Source organism: Onychostoma macrolepis, chromosome 06, assembly GCF_012432095.1.
Source record: "Onychostoma macrolepis isolate SWU-2019 chromosome 06, ASM1243209v1, whole genome shotgun sequence".
Lineage (NCBI taxonomy): Eukaryota > Metazoa > Chordata > Actinopteri > Cypriniformes > Cyprinidae > Onychostoma > Onychostoma macrolepis.
The window spans coordinates 32,167,275-32,194,494 of record NC_081160.1 but is presented as its reverse complement, the minus strand read 5'-3'; the positions used below and the strand labels follow the sequence as shown (position 1 = coordinate 32,194,494).

The 27,220-nt window shown below is 34.8% G+C and overlaps 1 protein-coding gene across 1 annotated transcript in view; it reads left to right on the top strand.

Annotated features, from left to right (window-relative positions):
- Positions 1-27,220, top strand: part of tox2 (TOX high mobility group box family member 2) — a 126,243-nt gene that overhangs the window by 45,266 nt on the left and 53,757 nt on the right. Inside the window, 2 exon segments of the mRNA XM_058778247.1 lie at positions 818-910; positions 15,496-15,555. Of these exon segments, the coding sequence (XP_058634230.1) occupies positions 818-910; positions 15,496-15,555 (153 nt within the window).

Here is a 27,220-nt window from a genome sequence, read left to right as displayed (position 1 = left end):
ACTACATAGCAACAGGATTAAAACATCTAAAGCACCCTAGCAACCACTCAGAACACAAACAACTGCATAGCAACACCCTGGCAACCACAAAGTGACACACTTAAAAACACCTGGTGACCCCTAGCAACCATTTAGAATGCCAACAACTGCATAGCAACACCCTGGCAACCACATAGTAACACAATTTAAACCATTTGGAGCATCCTAGCAACCACTCTGTACAACTGCATAGCAACACCCTGGCAACCACATATAACATAATTAAAACCATCTGGATTACCCTAGTAACCACTCTGAACACAAACAGCTGCATAGCAACACCCTGGTAACCACATAGTAACACACTTAAAAACATCTGGAGCCCCCTAACAACAACTCTGAACAGAAACAACTGCATAGCAACACCCTGGCAACCACATAGTAACACAATTGAAACCATCTGGAGCCCCCAGCAGCCACTTAGAATGCAAACAACTGCATAGCAACACCCTGACAACCACATAGTAACACACTTAAAAGCATCTGGAGCCCCCTAGCAACCAATTAGAATGCAAACAGCTGCTTAAAACCATCTGGAGTATCCTAGCAACCACTCTGCATAGCAACACCCTGGAAACCGGCCACAGCATCCAGCCTAGTATCATTTTAGTGAGGGAAAACACCACTGAAATCCTGTTTGTTATTGCTGATGTTTTGATTAGTGATGATGATTGTCTCCTGTGGTTTGTGTCTCTTGTTCCTCTGAGACTCTTCTAAGTCGGGCCCGTTGTCCTCTGTTTTTATCTCCTCTCTGTCTCCTCTTTTCTCCATCTCTCAGAGCAGATACGGTGTAGGAGATCGAGGTGTTAGGCTGTACGGCGCTTTACCCGTGAGGCCCAACCCTGAGGAGAAAAGACTGCCCTCTTCAGGGGTGAGACCCGACACTCTTACCTTCTTCAGCTCTGATCCAAGCGGCTATCAGACCACAAACATACTCTATACAAGTACACAGATGCTAATATCAGTGCTATAGCATACACTGCCAATGCAACACATACTAGTTATAAAATCGAGCTTGTGCAGTTGCATACTTTTTTAGCATATGTTTCTGGACCTTCACACTAAGGAAAACAACTATAATGACACCTAAAAAGTAAATAATCGTTCTAAGGGTACGTTTAACATGACAACAATGTAAACATTTTTTTCTTTTATGTTTTTGAAAGGTTTTGCATTCAGGCAACAACGCTGTAAAAAAGAATCCGCAAACACGACTAAAAACGCTGTATTATATATGCCAGGCCAGTAGTTGGTGCACACACACATTCCTATAGACTAAATTAGCAATACACGTGCGCGTGACGTCACCGTTTTCACAAATTTGCATATTTGTATTTTACACGGAGTGCTTGCATGTTGTTGTGTAAATGAATGGCCAAAACACTTTAAAAAATTTAGTTTTTAGTTCAAAACTGTGTCACGTTAACGCTTCATAATTCTAATTCCAATTCACACCACAACAATAACGATAACTAAAGACTAAAAATATTGTTGAAATTACGGTGATTTATTTTTTCCAGATGATGAATGATAAAAACACTGACAGCCAATCAGAATCCACCTGACTTTAAAGAGCACGAGCATTTAAAGTGACAGATGACAGAACTCCAGTGCGTGCGTTTAATAAACAGAATGTTATCGTCCATTGGTGTGGTTATATAGTTATCATTTTAGTTGTCGTTTTTTCTGTGAATGAGCCTTAAGTCTTTAGCATCCTAACTGAAATGAAACCTCACTAGTGATTGGTTTGTAATGCTCTGCATAGTCAACAACAAGTCGAGAGTTGTACATTAATAACGTGTTGCTAAACTAATGACACAATACTTAAAAACGAATAAAAAACAGCACACAGATACTGGGTAGAATAATCAGTTTTGATTGAACTGTGAAATGGATTATTGATTGTTTTCAAACTATAAAAGTATTTATAATCAATACTGGGTTTGCTCATGGTGGTCTGTGTAGGCAGCACACTAGGTTTGGATCAGGGCTTTCTCTAGCGCCCCCTATTGTCTGAGCATGACTCCATCTGGCTGTCTGTCTGTCTGTCTGTGGTGGTTTTGTGGTTCTCTGAAGGTCACGTGATGAACTGAGAGTCCCTATACGTCCCCATAGGGCCACACTTCACACCCACCATAACCTCCCACCCACACACACACACACACACTACAGGATGAACTTCAAGTTTGAGCCAAAACCGAACAGTCAAGTGTAACTGCTTTGACTTACAAAACATACTGTGGCAGAATCAGATGGTAAAACCATGCCACTGAATGATTACCATATTCATGTTGGTACTCGAAGGTATTTCAGAGAATATCACGGTACTTTTTGGTGCAATGTTTTGTTAGTGTTGTTTATTTTATTATTTTAAATATTTTAATATTTTAGTAATAGTAAGCAATAAATAAATAAATGATTATACAATGTATTTTAGACATGTATGGTAATACTTTGGTACTATTTGCATTTTTACTATTTTTTAGTTAATATGATATTTTTACAGCTATTTTTCTTCGTATTGACATAGTTTTAGTTTTTTATAGTCATATTGAATTTTCTATTGTTATTTTAAATATTTTAATATTTTAGTAATAATAAGCAATAAGCACTAATAAAAAAAAGGTCATAAAATGTATGGCTATACAATGGTTTTTGAGCATGTATGATAATACTACAGTACAAATTTTTGGTACGAGTATTTATTAGTGAATATCATTCATGTGGATATTGTTATTGCTATTTGCATTAGCATTTTTCTATTTTTCTATTTTATTATTTCTAATATTGTAATATTTTAGTAATAATACACACCAAAAAAAAAAAAAATCATAAAATGTATGGTTATACTATGGTAATTTTTGTTTGGTTAGTAGTAGCTATTTTTCTTCACTTTAAACCTCATTCATGAAATATGCGCAGATTAATATCTTTGCAAATTATTTGTGAAACCAAAACAAACTGTACATCATAATTTACACAGAAATCAATTTTGTGAAACAAATCAACATAATGACCAATGTGGAAACAAGCTGTATGCATTTTTTTTTAAACAATATTAGTAGAAAAACATATTTATTATAGTGCATTTGTTGAATGCAGTGTAGTATTTGGTATGCACGTGAAGGTTTAGCATCATCTTTAGATACTAGGCATGGTTTTTCTCATGTGCACATGTGGTAGTGTTTCTACAGTTGAGCATCACTGGTGCAAATACACTCATCTTACGTTTGCAATGCTGCAAATGTTCACACACTATCCCCCTCAAGAGTGACTCACTATCAAAAGTGAGCACGTTTGACTCAGAATTACCTAAGTTTCCTTTTTCACTTTCCGTTACTTGAAAGGACGTCCATATGTAACATAGTAAAACATGTCTGACTCACTGGAAAAACTCGAACCGTGCACGCCCGCCGCTTTTGTTTTCAATTGATCTACTCAGCACATTAACTGAAAATGTGAAACTATGGAAATAAAATTGTTCCAAAACACGATGAATCCTCTGCTGCAGAAGCTTTTCGTTTGGAATGATCTTCTCGTCGTCCTGCTCGACTGAATACCGTCGTGTGCAATATTGTGGGTGGCTTCTTTTTAATTAGAAAAGAGATGGTATTGATGTTCCAGAAACCGGCATCGTAAATCATTTATCAGTGCTGGAGTGCTAACAAAGCAGCTCACGCTGACCGCTCCTACCTCATCCTATCCATTATCAGGGTTCCCACGGCCAGGAAAAACCCTGCAAATATCAAGGAATTTGAAAATGTTGAAAGATGGACCATTTGGTTTCCTTATCCTTACAGTATGTCACTGTACTTTGAGGTACATTTCAACAATGCCATGGTATTACCATCTTGACAGTGTTCAAAATAATATTCATAATATTTACATGGCTTATGCTCATATTTATTTTATTATTGTTAATATTTTAACGTTTTAGTAATAGTAAGCATGTTTTATAAGGAAACCAATATAAAAACCACAAAGTGCATGATTATACAATGGTTTTGGAACATTTGTGACCCTGGACGACAAAACCAGTCTTAAGTGTCAATTTTTGGAAATTGAGATTTATACATCATCTGAAAGCTGAATAAATAAGCTTTCCATTGATGTATGGTTTGTTAGGATCGGACAATATTTGGCTGAGATACAACTATTTGAAAATCTGGAATCTGAGGGTGCAAAAAAATCTAAATATTGAGAAAATCACCTTTAAAGTTGTTCAAATGAAGTTCTTAGCAATGCATATTACTAATCAAAAATGAAGTTTTGATACATTTACGGTAAGAAATTTACAAAATATCTTCATGGAACATGATCTTTACTTAAGATCCTAATGATTTTTGGCATAAAAGAAAAATGGATAATTTTGACCCATACAGTGTATTTTTGGCTATTGCTACAAATATACCCCAGCGACTTAAGACTGGTTTTGTAGTCCAGGGTCACATTTATGGTAGTACTATAGTATTTTTAACCTAGAAATTGGTCAATTCTAATTTTCAAGCTTGGAAAAGTCATTGAAAATGCTGTCCATGATGCAGTATTTGATTCTCATATCCACACATCACTGTGCTGAGAGGTATTTTAAACAATATCACGGTATTATCATCATGGTAGTGTTAAAAAAAAAAAAAAAAAACATTTTAAAAACTTTTTATTATTTTAAATAGTTTTATATTTTAATAAGAGTAAGCACTAACTAATAAAACATATCATAAAATGTATGGTTTTTAAGCAAGTATGGTAATATTATGAAATTCTTTAACCTAGAAATTGTGTAATTACCATTTTCAGGCCTGAAAAAGTCATGAAAATGAATTTCTTTTTTTATGTAATTTTGGTAACGCTTTACTTAAAACCTTTATGTATCGTGCATTATGAAGTTATTCATAATTTATGTTGTAATGCATTATGTCTTTTCATAAATAATTGTTACCAAGGTTAAAATGCATTATAATATACAAGTTTTTTTTTTTTTGTCGTGTTTTTAATGCATACTTTCTAAAGTTATAACAATAATTAAGCAATACAATGTGGAGAATGCATTATATGGTGCATCACAAGGCATAATTAATGCATTAAAATACTTGCATTGCAATATTCATTATACATAAAGGCTTATTTATTCATTTTTTAAGGTCTTTTTCTAGTTATTTTCAGCCCTAAAATATTTAGTCATCTACATAATTCTCTTTGTAATCTTCTCTATAAAGCAATTTAAAAAACAATTCTCATCCAGTATTCACCAAAGCCTAGAAAAGTCATGGAAACACATTGCTCAAAACCCTGAATTCTGTGGGACGATGTGGATTATTTTAACGACTGCATCATCATAAAAATATAGAAAGTGAAATATAGAAATATTCAAACTTGTATTTGGTGTGGATTTGTGTATTTCATTATTCTGCAGTTAGTTAAAGTTCTCTCACAGAGTCTTGACACGTTCATAAATAAAACTGAAAAATATGATATTTTTACAATGCCCAGAGTTCTGAGGAACGATCTAAAAAAAGACAGAGGGAAAAAAACTTCTTTTTTTTTTTTTTTTTTGCTCGGTTTTCCGGATGCGTACATGCATTTACATATGAATGGTTTAAAATTATCTGCCTTTTATCAAGCGTCTCCTCAGCCGCCTTTTAAGAAGTCTAACCAAACCATGGCATGAAGGTTGAGCTCAGAACAACCACTTTAACAGCTCTGAGAGGAAACGTGCCGTTTCTCCTCGGCCCCGTGCGTCAGGTGTTGCGGTGAGGGGAGGGAACGAGGTTTTAGGCCTTTGTTCGGTATCTTTACATCTCGACACACAGGGTTCAGTTAAAAGTTGGTTCAGTTAAACATCCGCTCACTAGCTAAAATCACCCCCCCGCACACACACACACACACCCACCCTCACCTTTCAGCTTCCTCTGGAGCTGAACAACACAGACACACACACACACACAGTTATTTTCAGAGAGTTTATTGCTCTGAAACCGACAGGCTTTCTTTCTCTCACTGTGAGTCTCTTTCCCTCCTTTTTTTCACATGGTGCCAGAGGAGAATGTTGTTGTTCTGGAGACTTAATGGAATTTAAGTATCAGCTTGGTCTCAGATATTTCTCCTAAAATCCTGTCTAGTATATATATAAAAAAAAAAAACAGGCACAACTCACTAGTTCCGCTCCAGAAGGAATGTTTATAGCAGCTGAGATCGTTTGATGAGAAATGTTTGAGTTCCTTTTGATTTGTACATTTTTGGTATCTGAGCACAGTTTGAGACGTTGTTGAGATCTCTTTTGAGAAAAATGTGAAGATTACCAGTGACGTTTTCTCAGGAGAAACATCTCAAACATCTGTTTTTCTGATTTAATCTCATCACTGTTGCTCAATCATAGCTCAGTAATGTCTCGATTTCATCTCATATCTTTCTCCTAAAATTTCTACACAAACCAGTCACTAGTGTGTCATCCGGTAATAATATAGAGCTATAAAATGAACGTAGAGCAGCTCAGATCATTCGAGGAGAAATGTTTTAAATTGAGATGTTTGACTTTTAGTTGTGGATTTTTGGTATTTTGGCAAATCTGAGCACAATTTGAGACATTGTTGGGTTGTTTTCTGAATTTGCTCTCCATTAAATCTCATCACTGCTTAGGAGAAACAATTAAGGTTTTCAAGAGATATCAGTTATGATGTATTCCTACAGCTCAGTTACGTCTGAATTTTGTCTCAGATATTTCTTATAAAACTTCTGAGCTAATATAAGATAATAGATCTATAAAGTGAATGATTGTTTGAGGAAAAACGATTGAATTCATATTGAGATTTTTGACTTTTGATTTATATCATAGCAATTGAGATATTAATGAGTTTTCTTCATAGTGGTTTCCCTCATTTGCTGCCATTTCATCTGTAAGCTAAGCGTAAAACACACAGCGAGGTGTCGACACTAAACCGTCTGAAGACGGCAGGATTAGCCAAATGAGATCTCAAATTTCCCTCCTCTGCTAAATATGCGCTAATGTAATGTTTTGATGTGTAATCCAGGGAGCAGCGCTGGCGTCGATTGGACCTGCAGACTCTCAATGTCAATTGATGCCAATTTGTGGGTTTTTTCAAACTGAGTTCTCATCTCTGTAATCCTGGACTATAATCTCATGTGATACGGATTTATGGGCATCCAAACACCATAAACTGCTTTCAATGGACGATCGCTAATAAAACTATGCATCTGCTTTTCATAAATACTTTAAAGACAATATGTTTACAATTCATCAGTGCATTTTATTGTATCGTTTAGCCAAAAAGTAACAGTATAAACATTTTCATAATTTTTATCAACATTCTATAACTTTTATGAACATACATGTCCTCTTCTGCTGATGCAAGGCCATGAAAATAATATTAACAAATAATATTGCAATTTAATGTTTTCAAGTCCCATCGCAATATTCCAAAAATATATATTGTTGAGAATCTTTGTGAATGTTATTTTGTGTCGTCTTTAAAACATTTGGTTTCCTCATGGATAGTAGATACTTATAGTGTAATATTTAAGTGAATATGAATCATTACTGAATCTCTCTGTTAAATGACAATGATTAAAAAATTAATAAAAAAAAAAAAAAAAAATAAATAAAATGTATTTATAAAGAAAGCACATTTGTTAATGAAAAAGTAAAAATTCTGGTATATATATATATATATATATATATATATATATATATATATATATATATATATATATATATATACATATAATATGAAAATCCACGGTTGGTTGACTAATAATCAAATATTGTGAAAGTATTAAATAAAATAATATGTTGTTTATTCATTTATGTTGTAATAGTATCTGAGCTTTCACACCTAAAACAAGTTTTTAAGGTGTTTTTTTTTTTAAAGAAGGCTCTTGAATTGTGGTCTGTGTGTTTGTGTAGGATGTGATGCTGTTTAAATGGGCAGCGCAACATGTGTTTCTGATACTTGAGCTTTAAATAAGACTGAAATAAAGCCACAGCTGGAACTCGTGAATTTGTTGTGAGATTCGCGTATGATTAGCCAATCAGAGAAGACGGAGGGCGTGGCCCGATATGTGTTACTTTTTTACAAATCTGCAGTGAAGTGCATTGAAATACATTCATTTTTTTTCTGTGTATTAGTTTGCTTTCATGACAAATCGGTTGAGGAGGTTTTAGCACTTCACGGTCCGACTGAGGTTTTCATTCGAATGCATTTACGTCACGGTCCATTTATGATTCAAGTGTTTGTTATTAATGTTTTAATTTATCTGAATGTGTAAACACGTCCAATTATCATAATTTAGTGACACACAATCACGGTACGGCTGTTTAATTGTGTTGTGCTGCGTGTGTGCGTTTGTGTTTTGGTGTAATCATCAGATCCGTCGTCCATTTGTCACGTCTGTACGTTTAATTCGTCCTCATTTGTGAGACGCGTCTCTGCCGCAAAGCTGACATATTCCTACTTTATGTTTTTCCTTTCTTTCTCCCTCTCTCTCGTTTCCTCGCTGCCTGATTTGGAAAGACTCGCATAGTCAATTACGCTGGAGTTTGAGAGATGGAGTGCGCTGGAGTTGCCATATTTTTGTATGATATTAATATTTCATAAGTGCCATTCTCAGCTGAATATCTAAGAGAGAGCGCCTATTAGATTCGGCACTGCCAGAATATTATTCATTCTCCGGAGAGGAGACGAGCACCGCTGGCTGCCGTCATTACCGCCGCTCTTCTCCTCGATGCTGTTCTGGCAACAACTGGATTGTTTGAATTGTTCGGTCCAAGTTGGCCTGGACTGTGCCGCTTGTTGCCAGATTACAGTAACTGAGACTGAACCAAAGGTCAGAACCAAAGCAAACTGACATGTGAATTGGACTCTAGTGAACTGGATTGAATTGCACGGAAGCGAGGTGTGTTTAGCGCTTTAATTAAGCACCGGAGGTCATGCTAACAGCTGTTTCACATCATTGGTGTGTGTTTTGACTGTATCGACCAATCAGCATCCAGGATGACTTATTAATTCTGATTGGATGAGCTGCATTTGAGCTGCACAAGTTTGTCAGCTGTAAACAGCCACAATTAGACTAATCAACTATAATGCTTTTTTTAGTTAATATTTTAACTATTAATTGGACTTTTTATCCTATTACCGTTGCTGCTGTTTTGTAAAAGCAATAAGCCACTCATAGTGGTGCATTTAAAGCGACTTTATCGTGGTTATTTGCATTGCTTATTGCTTTTTTGCATCATGTTTAAAAAGTAAAAAATATAGTGGGGTTCAAAAGTTCAAAGCTGCTTGTGAAATATGCTTCCGTTCTGCATTTTCCCTTTGAATATAAATTTTTAATTACAAATTATACTATCAGCAGTCTGAATTACTAAATGCATTTTAAAATCTCTCAAGATACACTGGCACTTCATGAACAAAACCTAATGATCATGTTCTCCAGCATAATCTGAGATGATTTTACAAAGAGCATCTTTCAATATTTAATGTTTATAATATATGGCATACATATTAAAATATTTCTTGTATATTTATATTTCTCCCTAAGTCCTAAACATGTTTATTTCTAGGTTTAAATTAATTCATTTACTTACATTTGAGTTGTCACACAGAAATAGCGGAGAATCGTTAGTATTCAATATTTATAGTAGGCTATATATTTATACTTATAAAGCCTTATAATGCTTACATTTCTTTAATATTTACATATTTACCTATTTGTTTCTAGCTTTATATAAACTCACTTACTTTTGATTAATCACACATAAATAGTGCAGAATATTTGATATTTAATATTTACAATTATATATTCATAATTCTAAAAATGTACAGTGTTTATATTTCTAAAATATTATATATTTTCAGAATCCAAAATCAGTTTATTTCTTAACTTTAAAATAACTAATTTACTTGCATTTGATTAATCATATAGAAATAATGCAGAATATTTTAATATTAAATACTTATCATTTATAGTATATATTTATGCTTATAAAACCTTACACTATTTATATTTCTATAATATATAAATATTTTCAAAATCCTAAATCTGTTTATTTCTAAGTTTAACTGAACCAATTTACTTACATTTTATTAGTCACACAAAAATAATGCAGAATCTTTTAATATTTAATATTTATAATTTATACTAGTATATGCTTATACTTATACAACCTTACAATATTAATATTTCTTTTATTTTTATACTTCTCAATATCCTAAAACTTTTAGGATTTATTTCCAGGTTTAAACGAACAAAAGCTCATATTTTCAGTGTGCTCTCAGACGTTTGCATCCACTGTACTGTATAGTATTCACTATAATCTTATAGTCAGATTTCTATGGTGCAAACACACACGGACTTTACAAAACCCAGCAATTTTAAAGTAGTCTGCAGCTTTTTCTGAAATTCAGATGCAAAAGAGTCTGCTTCTCTCTGCCATCTTTCTATTAGTGCACTGTAAATATTACATGAGCTTTGGATATTACTGGCTTCGGCATGCGTGTGTGTGTGTGTGTGTGTGTGTGTGTGTGACTATATTATTTTATTGCAGCGTTCCTTGTTTATTGCTACGGCACATGACCTACTTCCAGCCTTCCGTACTCAGCACGAATCTCTGCGACGTGCCCTTCATCTCAACGGCCGTCCCCGCAGAACAATTACACGGCAAAAGGGGCCCAAATGGAGATGTTTGTACTAAATAACACGTGTGTAATTAAGCACTAATGAGCTCTTGTCACTGTGGAATGTGCAATTAGACGGGTAATAGAAAAGCCTGGCGTGGCAGACGTGCCGAGAGAGAAAGAGAGAGAGAGAGTGGAGGTGGAGGTGGAGGGTGTGAGGACAGGACAAATACTAGTCATACTTGTCCTGTAGTATGTATACTGTGCACTCCGTTCTGCATACATTTCAAAATGTGCAATATGCATCAGACCTGTAAACCACATGCGATGCGCTTGACCTTCCGTTTGCAGACATGAAATCAATCACAATCGCTGTGTGAAAATGGTCGTGTGATGAGAGTAAAGCATACTAATGTTTGCATTGTTTATCGTGCATGATATATACTATTCTAGCATGCTATTTAAAAGATAGTACATACTAAGTGTGCAGTATGGAAACACAGACAATGAAACGCAGAGATACAGGTCATTTGAGGGCTGTTTTAATAGAAACCACATGAGTTATTAAAGCGTCTGTTCTTCAGGAACTGGCCTTGAACGGAAAGGTGTGATATAAAATGAGCTGTGTTAATAGAGTTAATGATCGTCTGTGAAACACTTTATGGACATCAGGATACACACACACATACACATAAACACACTCTACCATAACAGATACCAGCATCTGCAATCAGAAAACCTCAAATAAGTCTCTTGAGCAATTACAGAGCAACTACTGAGTGATAAAAAATTCATCTGTATTTTAGTAGAAACTGTGGTTACTGTAGTAAGTTTGTGTGGAGCATTGAAATGAATGGTTTTGCCAGTTTTCATTCTCACCAAAGCTGTAATTATTTCATCAAAAATACAGTATATACAGTACAATATTGTAAAATATTTTTATAATTTAAAATAGCTGTTTTCTATGTGATTATATATTGAAATATAATTTATTCCTGTGATGCGCAGCTGAATTTTCAGCATCATTCCTCCAGTCTTCAGTGTCACACGATCCTTCAGAAATCATTCTAATATGCTAATTTGCTGCTCAAGAAACAATTCTGATTATTATCAATGTTGAAAACAGTTGTGCTGCTTCATATTGTTGTGGAAACTATGATTCATTTTATTTTCCAGGATTCACAGATAAATAGAAAGTTCAAAAGAACAGCATTTATTTGAAATAGAAATCTTTTGTTACATTTGAATTGTCTTTACTGTCACTTTTGATCAATTTAATGCATCCTTGCCAAATTAAAGTATTAATTTCTTTAAAATAAATCATACTGACTCCTAACGTTTAAACGCAATATTGTGCATATTTCTGTGCACACGTGTCTGAATGTAATAAAATCTGCAGATAAGGGGGAAAATCTTTTAATCTTCCATTATAACTTCACACCACCCCCACACACTCTCTCACAAACACACACACACACACACACACAGTGAAAGGGTGTAATTTGTGAAGATGTCTATAGTGCGTTTGGATATATTTGCATCTTAATTAGAGGTGGGGGGGAGGGGGGGGGGGGGGGTTGATATGCTGGTGCGTTTCTAGAAGAAGATGATCAACAAAACTATCAGCGCTGCCTTTAGTCGTGTGTGTGTGTGTGTGTGCGCACACAATGAGATGCTGTAATACTGTATTATTGATGCTGCAGTTTGCAGTATGGAATATATAAATGCATGATGACTTTAGCGCACACACACACACACACACACACACACACACACTCATATCCATATAATATGCATGTGGGGGAGGGAGGTGTTCACATTGGAAATGCTCTACGACCCCCATCAGCTGTTTGACGGCTTTGTCATTATACGCCAGTATAATATCACATTTCTCTGAGAGGAGAGGAGAGAGAGAGAGAGAGAGTGATGAGGGTGCACAGAAAGAGAAAGTCTCTCATTCTCACTCTGTGCATGTTGTGTGTGCGTGTATATGTATATGTATATGTGTGTGTGTGTGTGTGTGTGTGTGTGTGTGTGTGTGTGTGTGTGTGTGTGTGTGTGTGTGTGTGTGTGTGTGTGTGTGTGTGCGTGTGCTCTTGCGCGTGTGTTTGTGTGTGTGTAGTGTGTGCATGTGTGTACCTGTTTTCTATTCAGGTGGGGACTTAAACCTGAATACACACAGACTCATGGGGACTCGTGTCACGGTGGGGACCTAAATTGAGGTCCCCACGGGTGAACAAGCTAATAAATCACACAGAATGAAGTTTTTTTTAAATCTAAAAATGCCTGTAGTTTCCTGTAAGGGGTAGGTTTAGGTGTAGGGTTGGTGTAGGACAATAGAATATACGGTCTGTACAGCAGAAAAAACATTACGCCTATGGAGAGTCCCTACAAGGATAGCAAACCAGACGTGTGTGTGTGTGTGTGGTTCGCTGCACATGCTCTGATCCATATATCGGGGATGTACAGCAGGCGTTACACTAAATGCATGTGAGATGTTGTGAGCTTTTCCACAAAACACTGTCATAAAGTTAAATGTCATCTACTAGGGATGCACCAGTATGCAATATGCATTTTGGTTGCATTTTGCATTGATGCTGATATGCATTTTGGTTGATGCTGATATGAAGATTGTTAAAGCCGATAACTGATATGATCAATATCTCTATGATGGCTCATAACCAATATAATCGCCAAAATGAATAATGTATAAATCAATATGATAGCCAATGTTTAGCCTTCTCATAAATGCAGCTTTTGCATTAAATCTCCAATCTTTGTATTAATTTTTGCAACTTTTATAAATAAAAAATACAAATATAAATATAAGATCAAATCTAAAATCATTTTGAATAATATAAAAATATAATATGTATAAAAATCTAAAATACATTTAATAATATAATAAAAATCAATAATGTAAAAAATGCAAATATTTTATGAAACCGATATTGTATGTTACCTGATATATTGCGCATTACCTACTATCTGCTTTTCTGAGTGTTTGTTGAGTTTCTAGTATCGTATTGATTTCTGTGGTTTTAGCAAACACCGCACTGACGCACCTCCTGTTTGCGGAACTCTATTTAGTTTTGGCTTGTTTGTCTGATATTTGTGGTGTAAATATGACAGTTGCTTGGTTGTTTCCAGTAAGGTTTTGTCTGATTAGTGATTATGAAGCAATTAAGACATAACTATAAAGAAGCAATTAGCAAGTTGGTTGAGTCCTTTATGTCTTCAGACATAATAAGGAAGGCTTCCTCTGCACTCCTCAGATTAGCCGTTTAATGATGTGTTTTTATATTGCACGTCAGGATTTGTTAATAAATTGTTTGCAACTGTATGTTTCTGTCTCTTCTCTAATATTTGACAGCTGTCAGAGCTCATAAGAGAGACGCTCTGTGCAGTTCTGACAGTGTTTGGTGGCTGCGCTCGTCCTGCTCTTGCATCCTAGCGTTGCATTTAAAGCTGAAGTTATGAGTAATTTAGCTCAGAATCGTGGAAGCAGGAGCGACGTGTTGTGCTCAACCTTTCAGTCCGAGGACACGCGCTGCAGGGCAATTGTGGTCGGCTTTCAAATTCTCTCTTTCGAGCTGTCATATCCTTCCTTTCGCACCGTTCCATCATTTCAGACCCAGGATGTTTTTTCTGTCTCATTTTGACCTGTTCAGTCTGTCAGTAGCAAAAGTTGTTTGCAAATGAAATATCAGCATCTGTTTGACTTTTGCACTGTGCTGATATGACAGTGTTACCTTTGATGTGATTTTGCAGTGCATTATTAATTTGATTATAAATGCAGTTAAATTCATTCAAAACAGATTCTGCAAACTAACTTTTGAGAAATATAAATCATTTAAGTTTATATTAGTATAAATATATATACTATGAATGCACTGTAAAAAAGTGATGACCTGCAATTGTTAGCATAAAGAGCTATTTTAACCCATAAAAATTATTATATAATATTTTATTTTTTATTTATTTATTAAATTGTTTTGGTCTAAGATAATGTATTTAGGTTGATTCAGTGGTGCTAAATACTAATTTTTATTTGAATAAAACGAGTTAATTTACATGTTACCTTTTTTTTATCAAAAATGACCTCATGATGGTCAATAATGGCCCAAAACCAGTATCAGTATTATTAATGTTTACATGGTCATGGCCTTCATATTTAAGCTCCAGTTTAAAGTTTAAACATTATTCATCAGTATAAAAGTTAGATTTTATTTGAATATATAATATAATGAGACCAATAATGCAAAATTGATATAATGTAAATATAATAATAAAATAATATTATGTAGAATATTTAGTTTTTATATATACTATAAAATGTATATTATTATTGTTATATAGAATGCATTTTTTTTTTTTATGAAACTGATATTGTACTGCTATTCTGATATATTGTGCTGACCCACTGTCCACTTTTCTGAAGCGTCTTTTGGGTTTGTAATGTCATATTGATTTCTGTGGTTTTAGCAAACACCTTAGAATCCAATATGATGGCTGATATGTTGCTTTCTTATGAAGGTAGTGTTCACATTAAAGCTTCGATCTAGAATCGAAACATTTCAGTATTCAGTAGAAATGTTGCAATGCTGCTTTAGAATTAAACCAGAAGAAGAAGAACGTGCCCTAAGATGCTGTCTAGATAGGCTGCACACTAGGGTTTGTAGCGGATCCACAGTGTCTCTCTGACGGTTTTGATGGAATTGTTCTTTCCTTTTTTCCATGTTCTGTCTGATATGCAAATCATTTTCCTTTATCTCGGCTGTCTGACCAATCAAACTTTAATCTTCTTCTCTCTGTCTGTCCGCAGTTTGATGGTGACAACATGTACATGAGTGAGAACAACCAAGAGTTCCTCTCCCCGAGTCAGGTAAGAGTCAAACCTGAAAGAAAGCCTGGGTTAACAGCGTTTCGTTCATCCTTATTTCTGTATTTGAATCTTTTCCAGTGTTTCCAATGAAATAACATAGAAAATTGCTTCTTGTTTAGTGGTTTTTGGGATTTTCTTTCTGAAATGCATGATCTGACTTTCTTATGAGACGAGGAGCAATCGTCAAACTAGTCTAATGACGTGCTTTTCACGAATATTAATGGCTAAATCATGAATGTATCGTGGATATATTCAAAATATCATTCAGTCATAGTTCTTATGGTGGATGAAACTAAGTCTGAGATCTGAGAAACGTCCTGTACTCTCGCTCTCTCACTCCTTTTGTCTTGGTTTGTTTACTCTGAGACTCATATTTGACATCTGTCTGCGTATCTCCTCCGCTTGACCAGGTTCAGGCCGTTCTGACTGATTTTAACGCTGTAATGTAACACACACACACACACAGCAACTGACCAAAGCCAGACAAACAATCCCAACCAGCTGAGAATGTCTTTCTGCTTTATTAATAGAAACAGTCTCTTCTCCTCGTGTCTCCATCGCTTTGGTCATTAAGTGTCGTTTAATTTCGTCTTTCCTTCATAACGCTCAGAAAGGAATATTTATTGTTTCTTTTAGTGTTTGTTTAGATGTGCAGCATCATTTCTGTGAGTTCAAACCCTTAATGAGATCCTCATGGATTTTCATGAGAGATTTTTTAATAAATTCTTTACCACAGCCGAGATCGTAAAGTCTATTTTTGGTTCTTCAAATGACAGTGACGTTCAGTAGGAGAAATAATTACAAAAAGCACAACTTGACAAGATTGAATTAATTAACCGAAAACATGTAAACTCAACATTTGCTGGTTTTGTTATTATACTAATGTGTTATTGTTTAATCGTTATATTGTGATATTAAAATAGTTTCATGACAAAATATTTAAATCTGAAATTAAAGAAGAAACATTTGGATATGAAATAAATAAGAAACAGACTCTGGAACCAAAATAAATATTGTAAAGTTGCATTATTTCTGTGTGACTAATTCAAATGTAAGTAAATAAGTTCATACCTAAAAAATAAACAAAGTTTTAGAGTTTTGAGAAATATTACTATTATTATAGAAATATAAACGCTGTAAGGTTTTCTAAGTAAAACTGTATGCAATAAATTATAAATATCAAATATTAAAAGGATTATTTCTATGTAACTAATCAAACGTAAGGAAAACAAATTTTGTGAAATATCCATATTACAGAAATATAAATACTTAGGTTTTATAAGAAAAAAATATTAACATTGTAAGGTTTTATGAGTATATAAATATCAAACTATTCTGCATATTCCAATGCGACTAATCAATCAAATGTAAATAAACGAGTGTGATTGATCATGTGATTCTCTGTTCTTCTTCCGCTGAAGCTCAAGTTGCTCTTCACAGCATCTCAGATCACGCTGGAGAACATGATGATCAGGTTTCGTTCATTAATCTGACATTATAATTCATAATTCAACATGTGCGCACTGTACATGTAGCAGAGGCTGGACATTCTGGCTGTTTGATCTTTTTTCATTCACTGCTACTTTGAAACGGATTCTATTTGAAAAGCTTCCATTGAAGATGAATGCCATGGAAACGGGTCTGATCGCGGCCCATCACACACTCGTTTAGTCTCAGATCAGGCGCCGCGTCCTTCCCAGGAGTCTTCACATTCACGTCGACCGCGCTGTCCTCCTGCGACCTTTGACCTTGTCTGATTGTAGGGGAGAGATCGTCTCCGCTTGGCCCCTAACGAGCCCTCTGTGTGTTCAGGGTCACGGAGGATCGCCACGGTAACCGCCGCCAACAAAAGAGTCTGGAGTCCGCCGAGGGTTGACCTCCAGCCGACTCGGGCGATCGATAGCAGCCCAACAAGACAGAGAGAGAGAGACAGAAGAAGCTGAATGGAGCTGAGCATGAGAGAGACAGACAGATATAGCCAGAGAATTGATTACAGAGAAAAACATCAATGCTGCTTCCGTCTGTGTGGCTTTTGGTGAATTTCCATCACTTCCTCACGGCCAATTCCAATGCAAGAGTATCGGAATATGTCACCTAAAAATCACATTTCTCTCGCTTTATTCACTCTCAAACACGTATGCTGATATAATTTAAAATGTTCCATTTTTAAAAAATGAAATCAATACTTTTATTCATCAAGGCTGCATTAAATTGATTGACAGTGAAGATATGTATAGTGTTACAAAAGATTCTATTTCAAATAAATGCTGTTCTATTGAACCTTCTATTTATCTGTGAATCCTGGAAAATAAAACGAATCACGGTTTCCACAAAAATGTGAAGCAGCACAACTATTTTCAACATTGATAATAATCAGAAATGTTTCTTGAGCTGCAAATCAGCATATTAGAATGATTTCTGAAGATCATGTGACACTGAAGACTGCAGTAATGATGCTGAAAATACAGCTGCGCATCACAGGAATAAATAACGTTTTACAAGATATTCACATAGATTTCAATTTTAACAGTTTTTACTGTATTTTAAATAAATGCAGCAAAGAAATGCAGATATGCAAATAAATGCATTAGCAGAGGATGTTTATTTGGGTATATATATATATATATATTGGGTATATATACTGGTTTGGAATGACATGAGGGTAAATATGAGAGTAAATAACGACAGATTTTCCGGTTTTGTGTAAACTATGGCTTTGAACGTGATCTCGTTCTGAAAACACAGCGTCTGATTAGCATGCTAAGCCGTCCTCCACCACTGTGTCAATTTACTCCTCCTTTATCAGCTGAAGTTCATCTGGATGTGATAGCGCAGCGTAAATGTTAGTCTTTGCATTTGCATTCTTGGCTGAAGAAAGTAGCTGGGAAACGTCTCTAATGGACTCGGCGTTTGAGTATGCAGAAGACGTCGCGGTCAAGATTATAATCTCACAATTAGAGTAACAAGGTTTTATTGATTGCTTCCCGGAGCTTTGGTTGCCAAGTAGGCCTGTGATTAGAGAAAGCGGGCATGTGAGAGGAAAGACAGAGGAAGCTCTTCCAGAGGAGCGTTTGGCTGCGGATCTGAGACGTCAGAAGAGAGAGATTCTGCTGCTGAAGGGTGACGAGGGCTTCGTCAAGATGAGGAATCCAGAACTGAGAAAGTTTACATGCACTGATCTAAAACTCGGCTGTCAGGGCCAAGATTCAGTTTAGGATTGATTCTAGGATTAATGAGGAGCGACACAGGAGTGCTTTTTGGTTTAAGTTTGGTCTTTTTTAAAGAAGACACTTGGCAGATTATCTTCTGAAGTGAAAAAAGTAAATCAATCTAAAAAGTAGTTCTAAAAAGTTATAGAAATTTATAATTATGCAAAATGCACTAAAATACCATTTTAAATTATATATATATATATATATATATATACAGAAATTTTATATACTGTGTATATACAGTATATATATATATATATATATATATATATATATATATTAGTGCTGTCAAACGATTAATCGTGATTAATCGCATCCAAAATAAATGTTTTTGTTTACATAATATATATGTGTGTACTCTGTGTATATTTGTTATGTATATATAAATACACTCACATGCATGTATATATTTAAGAAAAATATGTTACGTTTATATATTAAATATATTTATATATGATAGAAATTATATGAATATAAATATATACATGTAAATATTTTCAAAATATATGCTTTATGTATGTGTATTTATATATACATAGTAAATATACACAATACACACATATATTATGTAAACAAAAACTTTTATTTTGAATGCGATTAAAACAGTATATAATATATATACTGTATACATTTACATTTAGTCATTTAGCAGACGCTTTTATCCAAAGCGACTTACAAATGACGACAATGGAAGCAATCAAAATCAGCAAAAGAGCGATGATATGCAAGTGTTATATCAAGTCTCAGTTAACTTTATTTATATAATAAATAAAAAGAAAATGGATAGAATAGAAAAAAAATAGAGCAAGCTATATATATATTTCCCAAAACATTATTTGCTCTAAAGCTATGTGAAAATCAAATAAATCTAAATAAGTTGGGTTCCAGATTTGGAGAAGATATTGCAAAAAATGAGCTTTTAGTATGATTTTATTTGGGTGCAGTACTAATTGTTTCCACTAGATGAAATTTGCTTCCCATTCATTTCCAATGCGGTCATTTTCGACCATGACTAGTGCAAGTGTGATTATTTTTTACTTTTTTTTTCTTTTTTTTTCATATAGTGCCGAAACCTTTACTAAGGTTTGTACCATGCTGAAAATTCTTAAATAAATAACTAAATTATCAAACAGCACCAGAGGGAGAAGAAGCATGTGAAAGTTATCTGTATAGAGAAAGGATGTGTGATAAGTGTGTTTTCTGTGACTGGCTGTGATTGGCGATCTGGTGTCATTGGCTCATTTTCACTGATTAAAGCATCTTTGTGCCGACTGTAAACTCGCACCGTATGTTGTGTGTGTGTGTGTGTGTGTGCGCGCTTCTCTCCCTGCTGGTCCGAATTACGGCTGAGTACATTACTATGATTTACAACTTCCTCCTGCTGTTTAGATTGAAAAGAAAGTGAGGGAGTGAGCGCCGGCCCGTCGCCCTGCCCCCTCGCCCCTCTACCACCACACATCTTTTGTCAAATGAAAACAAAGCGCGAGCCTGCCAAAATATTTCTATAGTCAATTGCTGAGCAAGCAGAGAGTCCGTCAGAAAACAAAAGCTGAGAGAGATCGCTGGACGGCCAGATTTGATGCCACAGCAAAACTCACATTCTCTCACAAACCGCCCTGAATGTCTCTGATCACCGGGTGAATCTCATTAAACCCAAAACAACATGTGCTGCTCACATTTCACCATGCAATTTAGATTTTGCATGAAGACAATGAAGCCTGGTTTAGGATCATTAGGATTTTTTTGCATTGCTTGCCTTTATTTTCATGACAATTAAGGACATTTACCCTCAAACTCTCATTAGTGAAATGCAATATTAGTTGCATTTTATTATTTGCATTTGTCTTTTCAGCAACCCATTTTTGGGTCTTAGTCCACTAGTTACATGCGGTGTGGTAATATTTGTTGCAATGCTTTTATATTTGAAAGGAAAATGCATTTTGCAAGCATGCAATTTATGCTGATTTAAATAAAAAAACAATTTAATGAGATTCACTGCAGAGCATCAGGGGCATCATTTACTCAAAAGTAACATCTGGATGCATTTCAATAATGATAATTTCAGGAGAAAATGTGTTCGGTTATCATGGAAATAACATTATGATGCAAAAAGTCTAAACATAGGTTTAATTTTCTTTATGCAAATGTGATTTCTTGTTTCTTTCTTCTGATTTTGGGGCTGAATCATGAGCTGGCCGTGTGTTTTCATGAGATTCTCCCCATCAGTCTTTGTCTGTTTGGAATATTTCACTGACACTGAACTGTTAACAAATGCAGCCGAGTGTTTATTCGAGTCGCTTATGTTAGCATTAGTTTATAGTCTTTTATATGCCTTTAAGAATCCTTGATATCATGTGTATATACAGTAAAAGTGTATCACCTCCCGCAGCATTGCTCGTCTTTAAAGCAGACAGATAAACATTTCCTCATCCGCTCGTATCTTGTGTGCTTCTCTGCCGCTAAGTTTTTGTATATTCATTTAGTTGCATCATTATATCATGTCATATAAGACACAGAACAAACTCAAGCTGCTCAAGGAAACATCACTGTAGTGTCATTTTCTCCTTTTTTCATGAAACCTCATAGATCTTCCTCATATTCCTCATATTCTCCTTCTTCATGAAATCTTTTCATTGCATTTTTTTATTTATATGCCATTAATGTCACAGCACAGAATGCTATTAAACAAAATTAAATGAATTGTGAGTTTGAAAAGCATTATGTTGCTATCTAAAGATTTTAGATCAGCATACAGTAAATAAATACAGTACCGTTCGAAAGTTTGGCAGCCTTCAATCATGTGATGACGTTACTGAGAACTGAGAAACATTTTGTTCGTGTAAAAAGACATTGCTGAAGTGACGTTTGTTTGTGAGACTGCTGACTTGACCTGAAATGTGGTTGAGATGGCAGATAAAACCGTAAACACTCATCAAAGCTCAACTGTTGAGCATATCAGGACATTAAATTAAAAAAACAAATAATGAAAGTAATGTTGTTTTGAGTGTCGTGAAGCTGTCTGTCTGCATGCATGAGCAAAACTGACAGGAGAAGGAGGCTGTGATGAGTTTTCATGTATAATGTGATGATATTGTGTAGGTCTGTGTCACTGCATACTGTATATTGTTGAATGCTTAACTCATTTATCGGTGGTTATTTCCATGCATAGCATGCAAGTCTCAGTACAGTGAGCTGTCACTGTTTGATCAGGCCTGAATTTAGTAAAAACTAAGTTTCATATTGATGCTGAATGCAGATTGTGATGATTCACACCAGTGTGTGATATTTATAAGATAATGTGTTTGTAAGATATCTACAGTAGTGTGCAAACCTCTCTAAGCTGCGTACTAGCTGCTTAGGTAAAAATCTATTCATTATTAGATTTTTTTGAAAGTGATTTATGCATTTTTATTGAGACTTTCAGTGTTCAATGGAATATTTTTTATAAATATCATCAAAATTGTGCATGCGTTTTATTTTAAGTATACTGCTGACTAAAATAAGGTGTCTTAGAAGGAAGCATATTGTTGCTACTTATCTTCTCGAACAAGCACCACATTGAAACATATATATGTTATTATCGTTAATTAAAACCATTAAAAAAAAAACATTTTTATTTTTTGAAATAATAATATATATGTATATATAAAAACTTAAACTTATTTTATTTCAGCTAGTTGTCAAGCCAATATTTTTGTTATTTTTGTTTAGATTAAGTTAAATAAAAAAAGAAAAATAATAACTAAATTGTAATAATAAACTAATAAAATTAAATTACAAATAAGAAGATAATTAAGAAAACACAACAAAATTACTGAAACTTTAAATAAAATTAAAATGAAAACAGAAAATCTAAAATTCTAAATATTAGCAATAGCTGTAGTAGTATTTGATTTGATTAGCATTTAACAATCCCTTATAAACTCCTCATGACCCCAATTACAAAATACAGTAAAATCAGTAAAATTGTGAAATATTATTGCAATCTAAAATAACAGTTTTCTATTGTAATACATGTTAAAATTTAATTCATTCCTGTGATGCAAAGCTGAATTTTCAGCGTCATTACTCCAGTCTTTAGTGTCAAATGATCCTTAAGAAGAATTCAAATGAAAACAGAAAATGTAAAAAATATATTAACAATAGCTCATACGAGGAGGTCAGCTTAGTAGATTTTGCAAAATAGCTGGAATGTCTTTTTCAATTTGATTAGCAATTAACGATCCCTTATAAACTCTTCATGAACCCAATCACACGTCATATGAACTTATGTGCTGTAAGACTCATAAAAACACGTCAGGTCTGTATTTCAGTGACATTTGCTGTGAATATCTGGCTGATGTCACGCCACGCAGCAGCTTCGTCTCATGTCTGTCTCTGTGACCTGAGTGTTCATCGTTAGTTTGATTCCCCTCCGCTCTTGTTCTGTCTCTAACATTCACGTTGCGTTTCTCTTCCAGTCCAGTGTGCAGTAATAATGACCTCAGATTTCCCAGAATTCTCATAATGCTCAAATGGAGTGCAATGACAGAGCGAGACTGTGTCATTCCCCTTTTCTTGTTGATTGAATCATCTTACTATTTATAGCTGATTTATGAAAGACACAGAATGAACATATATATATATATATATATATATATAACTAAGTGTACCTGACGGCTTCTGTTTTCATTTATTGATCCTTCCTGTCGACTCATTATACGCTTCGCCTCACAAAACAGTCTTCGGTTTAATGAAAAATGACGCCACACCAAAGTTGAGCAAACACAAGCTGTCAATCAATAAGACGAGACCGCCGTCCCACCTGAGAGGAGCGTGCCGGGAAAATGAGAACGGGTTTTCAGTGAAAGTGGGAAAATCGACTAAACACGTTGGGTTAACCGTGTGATACTGGTAATGCTTAGGTACAGTTATATGTTTTCAAAATAAGTCTCTTCTGTTCGCCACGGCTGCATTTATTTGTTCAAACATACAGTAAAATTGTGAAATATTATTACAATTTAAAACAACTGTTTTCTTTGTGAATATAAGTTAAGATGAAATTTATTTCTGTGATGCGCAGCTGAATTTTTCAGCATCATTACTCCAGTCTTCAGTGTCACATGATGCTTCAGAAATCATTCTAATGTGCTGATTTGCTGCTCGAGAAACATTTCTGATTATTATCAACAGTTGTGCTGCACAATATTTTTGTGCAAACTGTGATGCATTTTATTTTTCAAGATTCACAGATGAATAGAAAGTTCAAAAGAACAGTTTTTATTTGAAATATAAATCTTATGTAACATTATAAATGTCTTTATTCTCACTTTTGATCAATTTAATGCATCCTTGCGGAATAAAAATATTAATTTCTTCAAAAAAAGACCCACATTTTTTAAGTGTATCTTCTTAGTCTTATTAGTCTTAATGTGCACAATTCAAATGATTTTTTTTTTTAATATTACAGTAAATTAAATAGTTGAAGTCACAACTTGCTTTCAAATGATTTCAGCAGAACAATATTAACTATAAGAATAACAACAATCTGAAATAAATTGTATATGAAAAAATTCTGAAGACGATTGTTCATCCACATGCACATCTGAAAGAAAATAAGACATACAAATCGTCATGACAACACCACTTATTGCTTATATTGCTTGTCTTATTTTCTTTTTCATTGACTAAGATGTTACAGAACTTTTAAGAGAGCCAAAAGTCTATGCAGTATTTTTATTTCCCCTGCTATGATTCACGATTCTATAACACGACTCCTCCGTTGGCTGTAGACTGATATGATATTGTTGAGAACGGAGTGTGTGTTCATGCATATGCGTATGGAAGATGCTGACAGCGAGGTACAAAAGAAAAAGTGTTTTTTTTTTCTTTTCTTTACCAGACGTTTCCGTCCAAGTGCTATTGAACTGTAGAAAATCGACGGGGTCGAACTGGGCTGATGAGAATGTAAAGATTTCTGGATATTTCAGACTGTAAATTGGCGCTTGAGCATATGGTGTTTGAGTGAACACATTGAAGGTTAAATGTTTCGCCTCGTCCACATGCTCTCAGAATAATGTAGACTGGAGCAGATGGTATGTAGGCTGCACATTCACTTTATTTATGGGTGAATAAGACTGTGTGTGTGTGTGACTGTTGCAATTAGGTTTCATTTAGCCGGATATTTATTAATTATCTCTTGCTGCAGACGCCCATAATCCAATCCACTGTTGGAAAAGGTGCTGCTTTATACCTGCCTGTCAAAATGAGCACATACAGACATATAAATAAAGCTTGTAATGACTGGATCTTTAAGTTTTCTGAAGGCAAACCATGCAAAACATGTTTTTCCTATTGCTGTTTGGTTGCTAGGGTGTGCTGGATGATTGACAGGACGTTGCTAGGATGCTCTAGATGATTGGCAGGACATTGCTAGGGTTTCTTCCTGTCTCAACTGAAAGGAATATATTTTTTGGGATACTTATATCTTAAAGAAAATGTTGCATTTTTAGAATTAGTAAAGCATGCATTTATATGACTTACTTCATTATTAATTCACTAGGGTGGTTTCTTTCTGTCTCAAGTGAAAAGACTTGGCAAACACGGCTAACTATTACAAGCTTATTCTATTATTAGAATTAGAAATGCATGCATTTATATTTATTAATTCATTGGGGTGCTTTCTTCCTGTCTCAAGTGAGATGTTTTTTGCAATACTTGACTTGGCAAACACTACTAATACAAGCTGAACTGAAACTAAACCCTTAACCACAAGTTAATCCCAAAACCCTTTAAGTGCATTTTGCATTTTTAGAATTAAAATGCATGCATTTATATTTATTGATTCATGAATAATTCATTATTTACTAGGGTGATTTCTTCCTGTCTCTAGAGAAAAGAGTCTAGATAGATGATTGTTTGGGATACTTGACTAAACAAACGCTGCTAACTGTAACAATCTTAACCCTATGTAAACCCTGGAAGAACATTTTGCATTTTTAGAATAAAAATTGCATGCATTTATATGTATTAATTCATTATTAATTCACTAGGACAGTTTCTTCTTGTTTCAAGTGAAAAATGGCTAGATAGAATTTATTTATTTATTTACTTACTTGCATACTTGACTTGGCATACATTACAAACTATTGCAAGTTTAACCCTAAATCCTTAAAGATCATTTTGCATTTTTAGAATTGGTAATGCATACGTTTGTATGTATTAACTCAATATTTGTTTCAGTTATGAATGGCTTTCACCTTTATCTACATCCCCAAAAGGTGATTTTGTCATTTTATCTCACTTCTGGGAATGATTGTGTCCACACACACACACACACACACACACACACACACACACACGCACAGACGCTCTTTCTCTCTGTGTCTGGTCTTCGGGTAATTTATGATGGTGCTGCTGTCCGTCAGCCAAATAAAAACAGATGATGCTCCAAAAACATCGTCTTTGATAAACCCACCCATCCACACACACACACACACACACACACACACACACAGAGACAGAGTGAATGGGAATCAGATAAATGTCTTTCTTTGTCTGTCGTTCGGTGGGTTTGTGGGGGATGTGTTTTAGGTTAGATCGCTCAGGCATCAATCACCGCATGTCGCTGGAGGTCTATAGAAAAATGCTTATTAGAAAAATCTGTCATTATGCTTTTAAACACACGAGCACATTACATTTGCCTCGCCAAACAAGAAACTTTCAGAGTTTTATTATTTGCACTTGAGTAAGTATTCCTCCCAGACATTTCACTAATTCAGAAATATTATTTTACGCAACAGGTGATGCTGTGCAGCTTATTTTAGTTTTAATAAATGTGAATATTAATATAACATTCAAAGCACTTCATCACTGTCATCAGGAGAGAAGTTGGCTTCTTTCGACTACGGTATACTCTGGCTTAAATGCATCACTTTTATGCACCTATTTCAAGCCATCAGATGCATGATTTTCACCTGCCGGACAAGAAAACCGGTGAAAAAAAAAAAAAAAACACAGGAGGAACTAGATCAACTACAGCATCGTGCCGTTGAGTTTTGCACGTGCAGATATGCTTCAGAACATGTAAAACTGTAGTTGTGGAAATAATGGTCTTAATAAGCCAGATTGAAATAGATTTATGTCTGAATGGCATCTGTTGTGTTAAGACTGAAGCTCGCACGCTCATATGGTTGGATTTCTAATCAGCCCAACAGCGTACAATGGCTTTAAATTGATGCCAGAGAGAGTTGGACGCCTTCCCAACAGGAGAAAAACTCTCTTCTCTTTTCATTATTCCATCATTTACACAAACTAGCCGTTCATCTGTTTATGAAAACAGAAGGCGTTGGGTTTGTGCGCGTTTGCATACGATCACATGCACAAATGTGAGTCGACTTTCCAGCGGCCTCCTCGACAAACCACTACCAAATGTTTCAAGCGGCACGTCGTAAATATTCCCAGGAATTTGATAG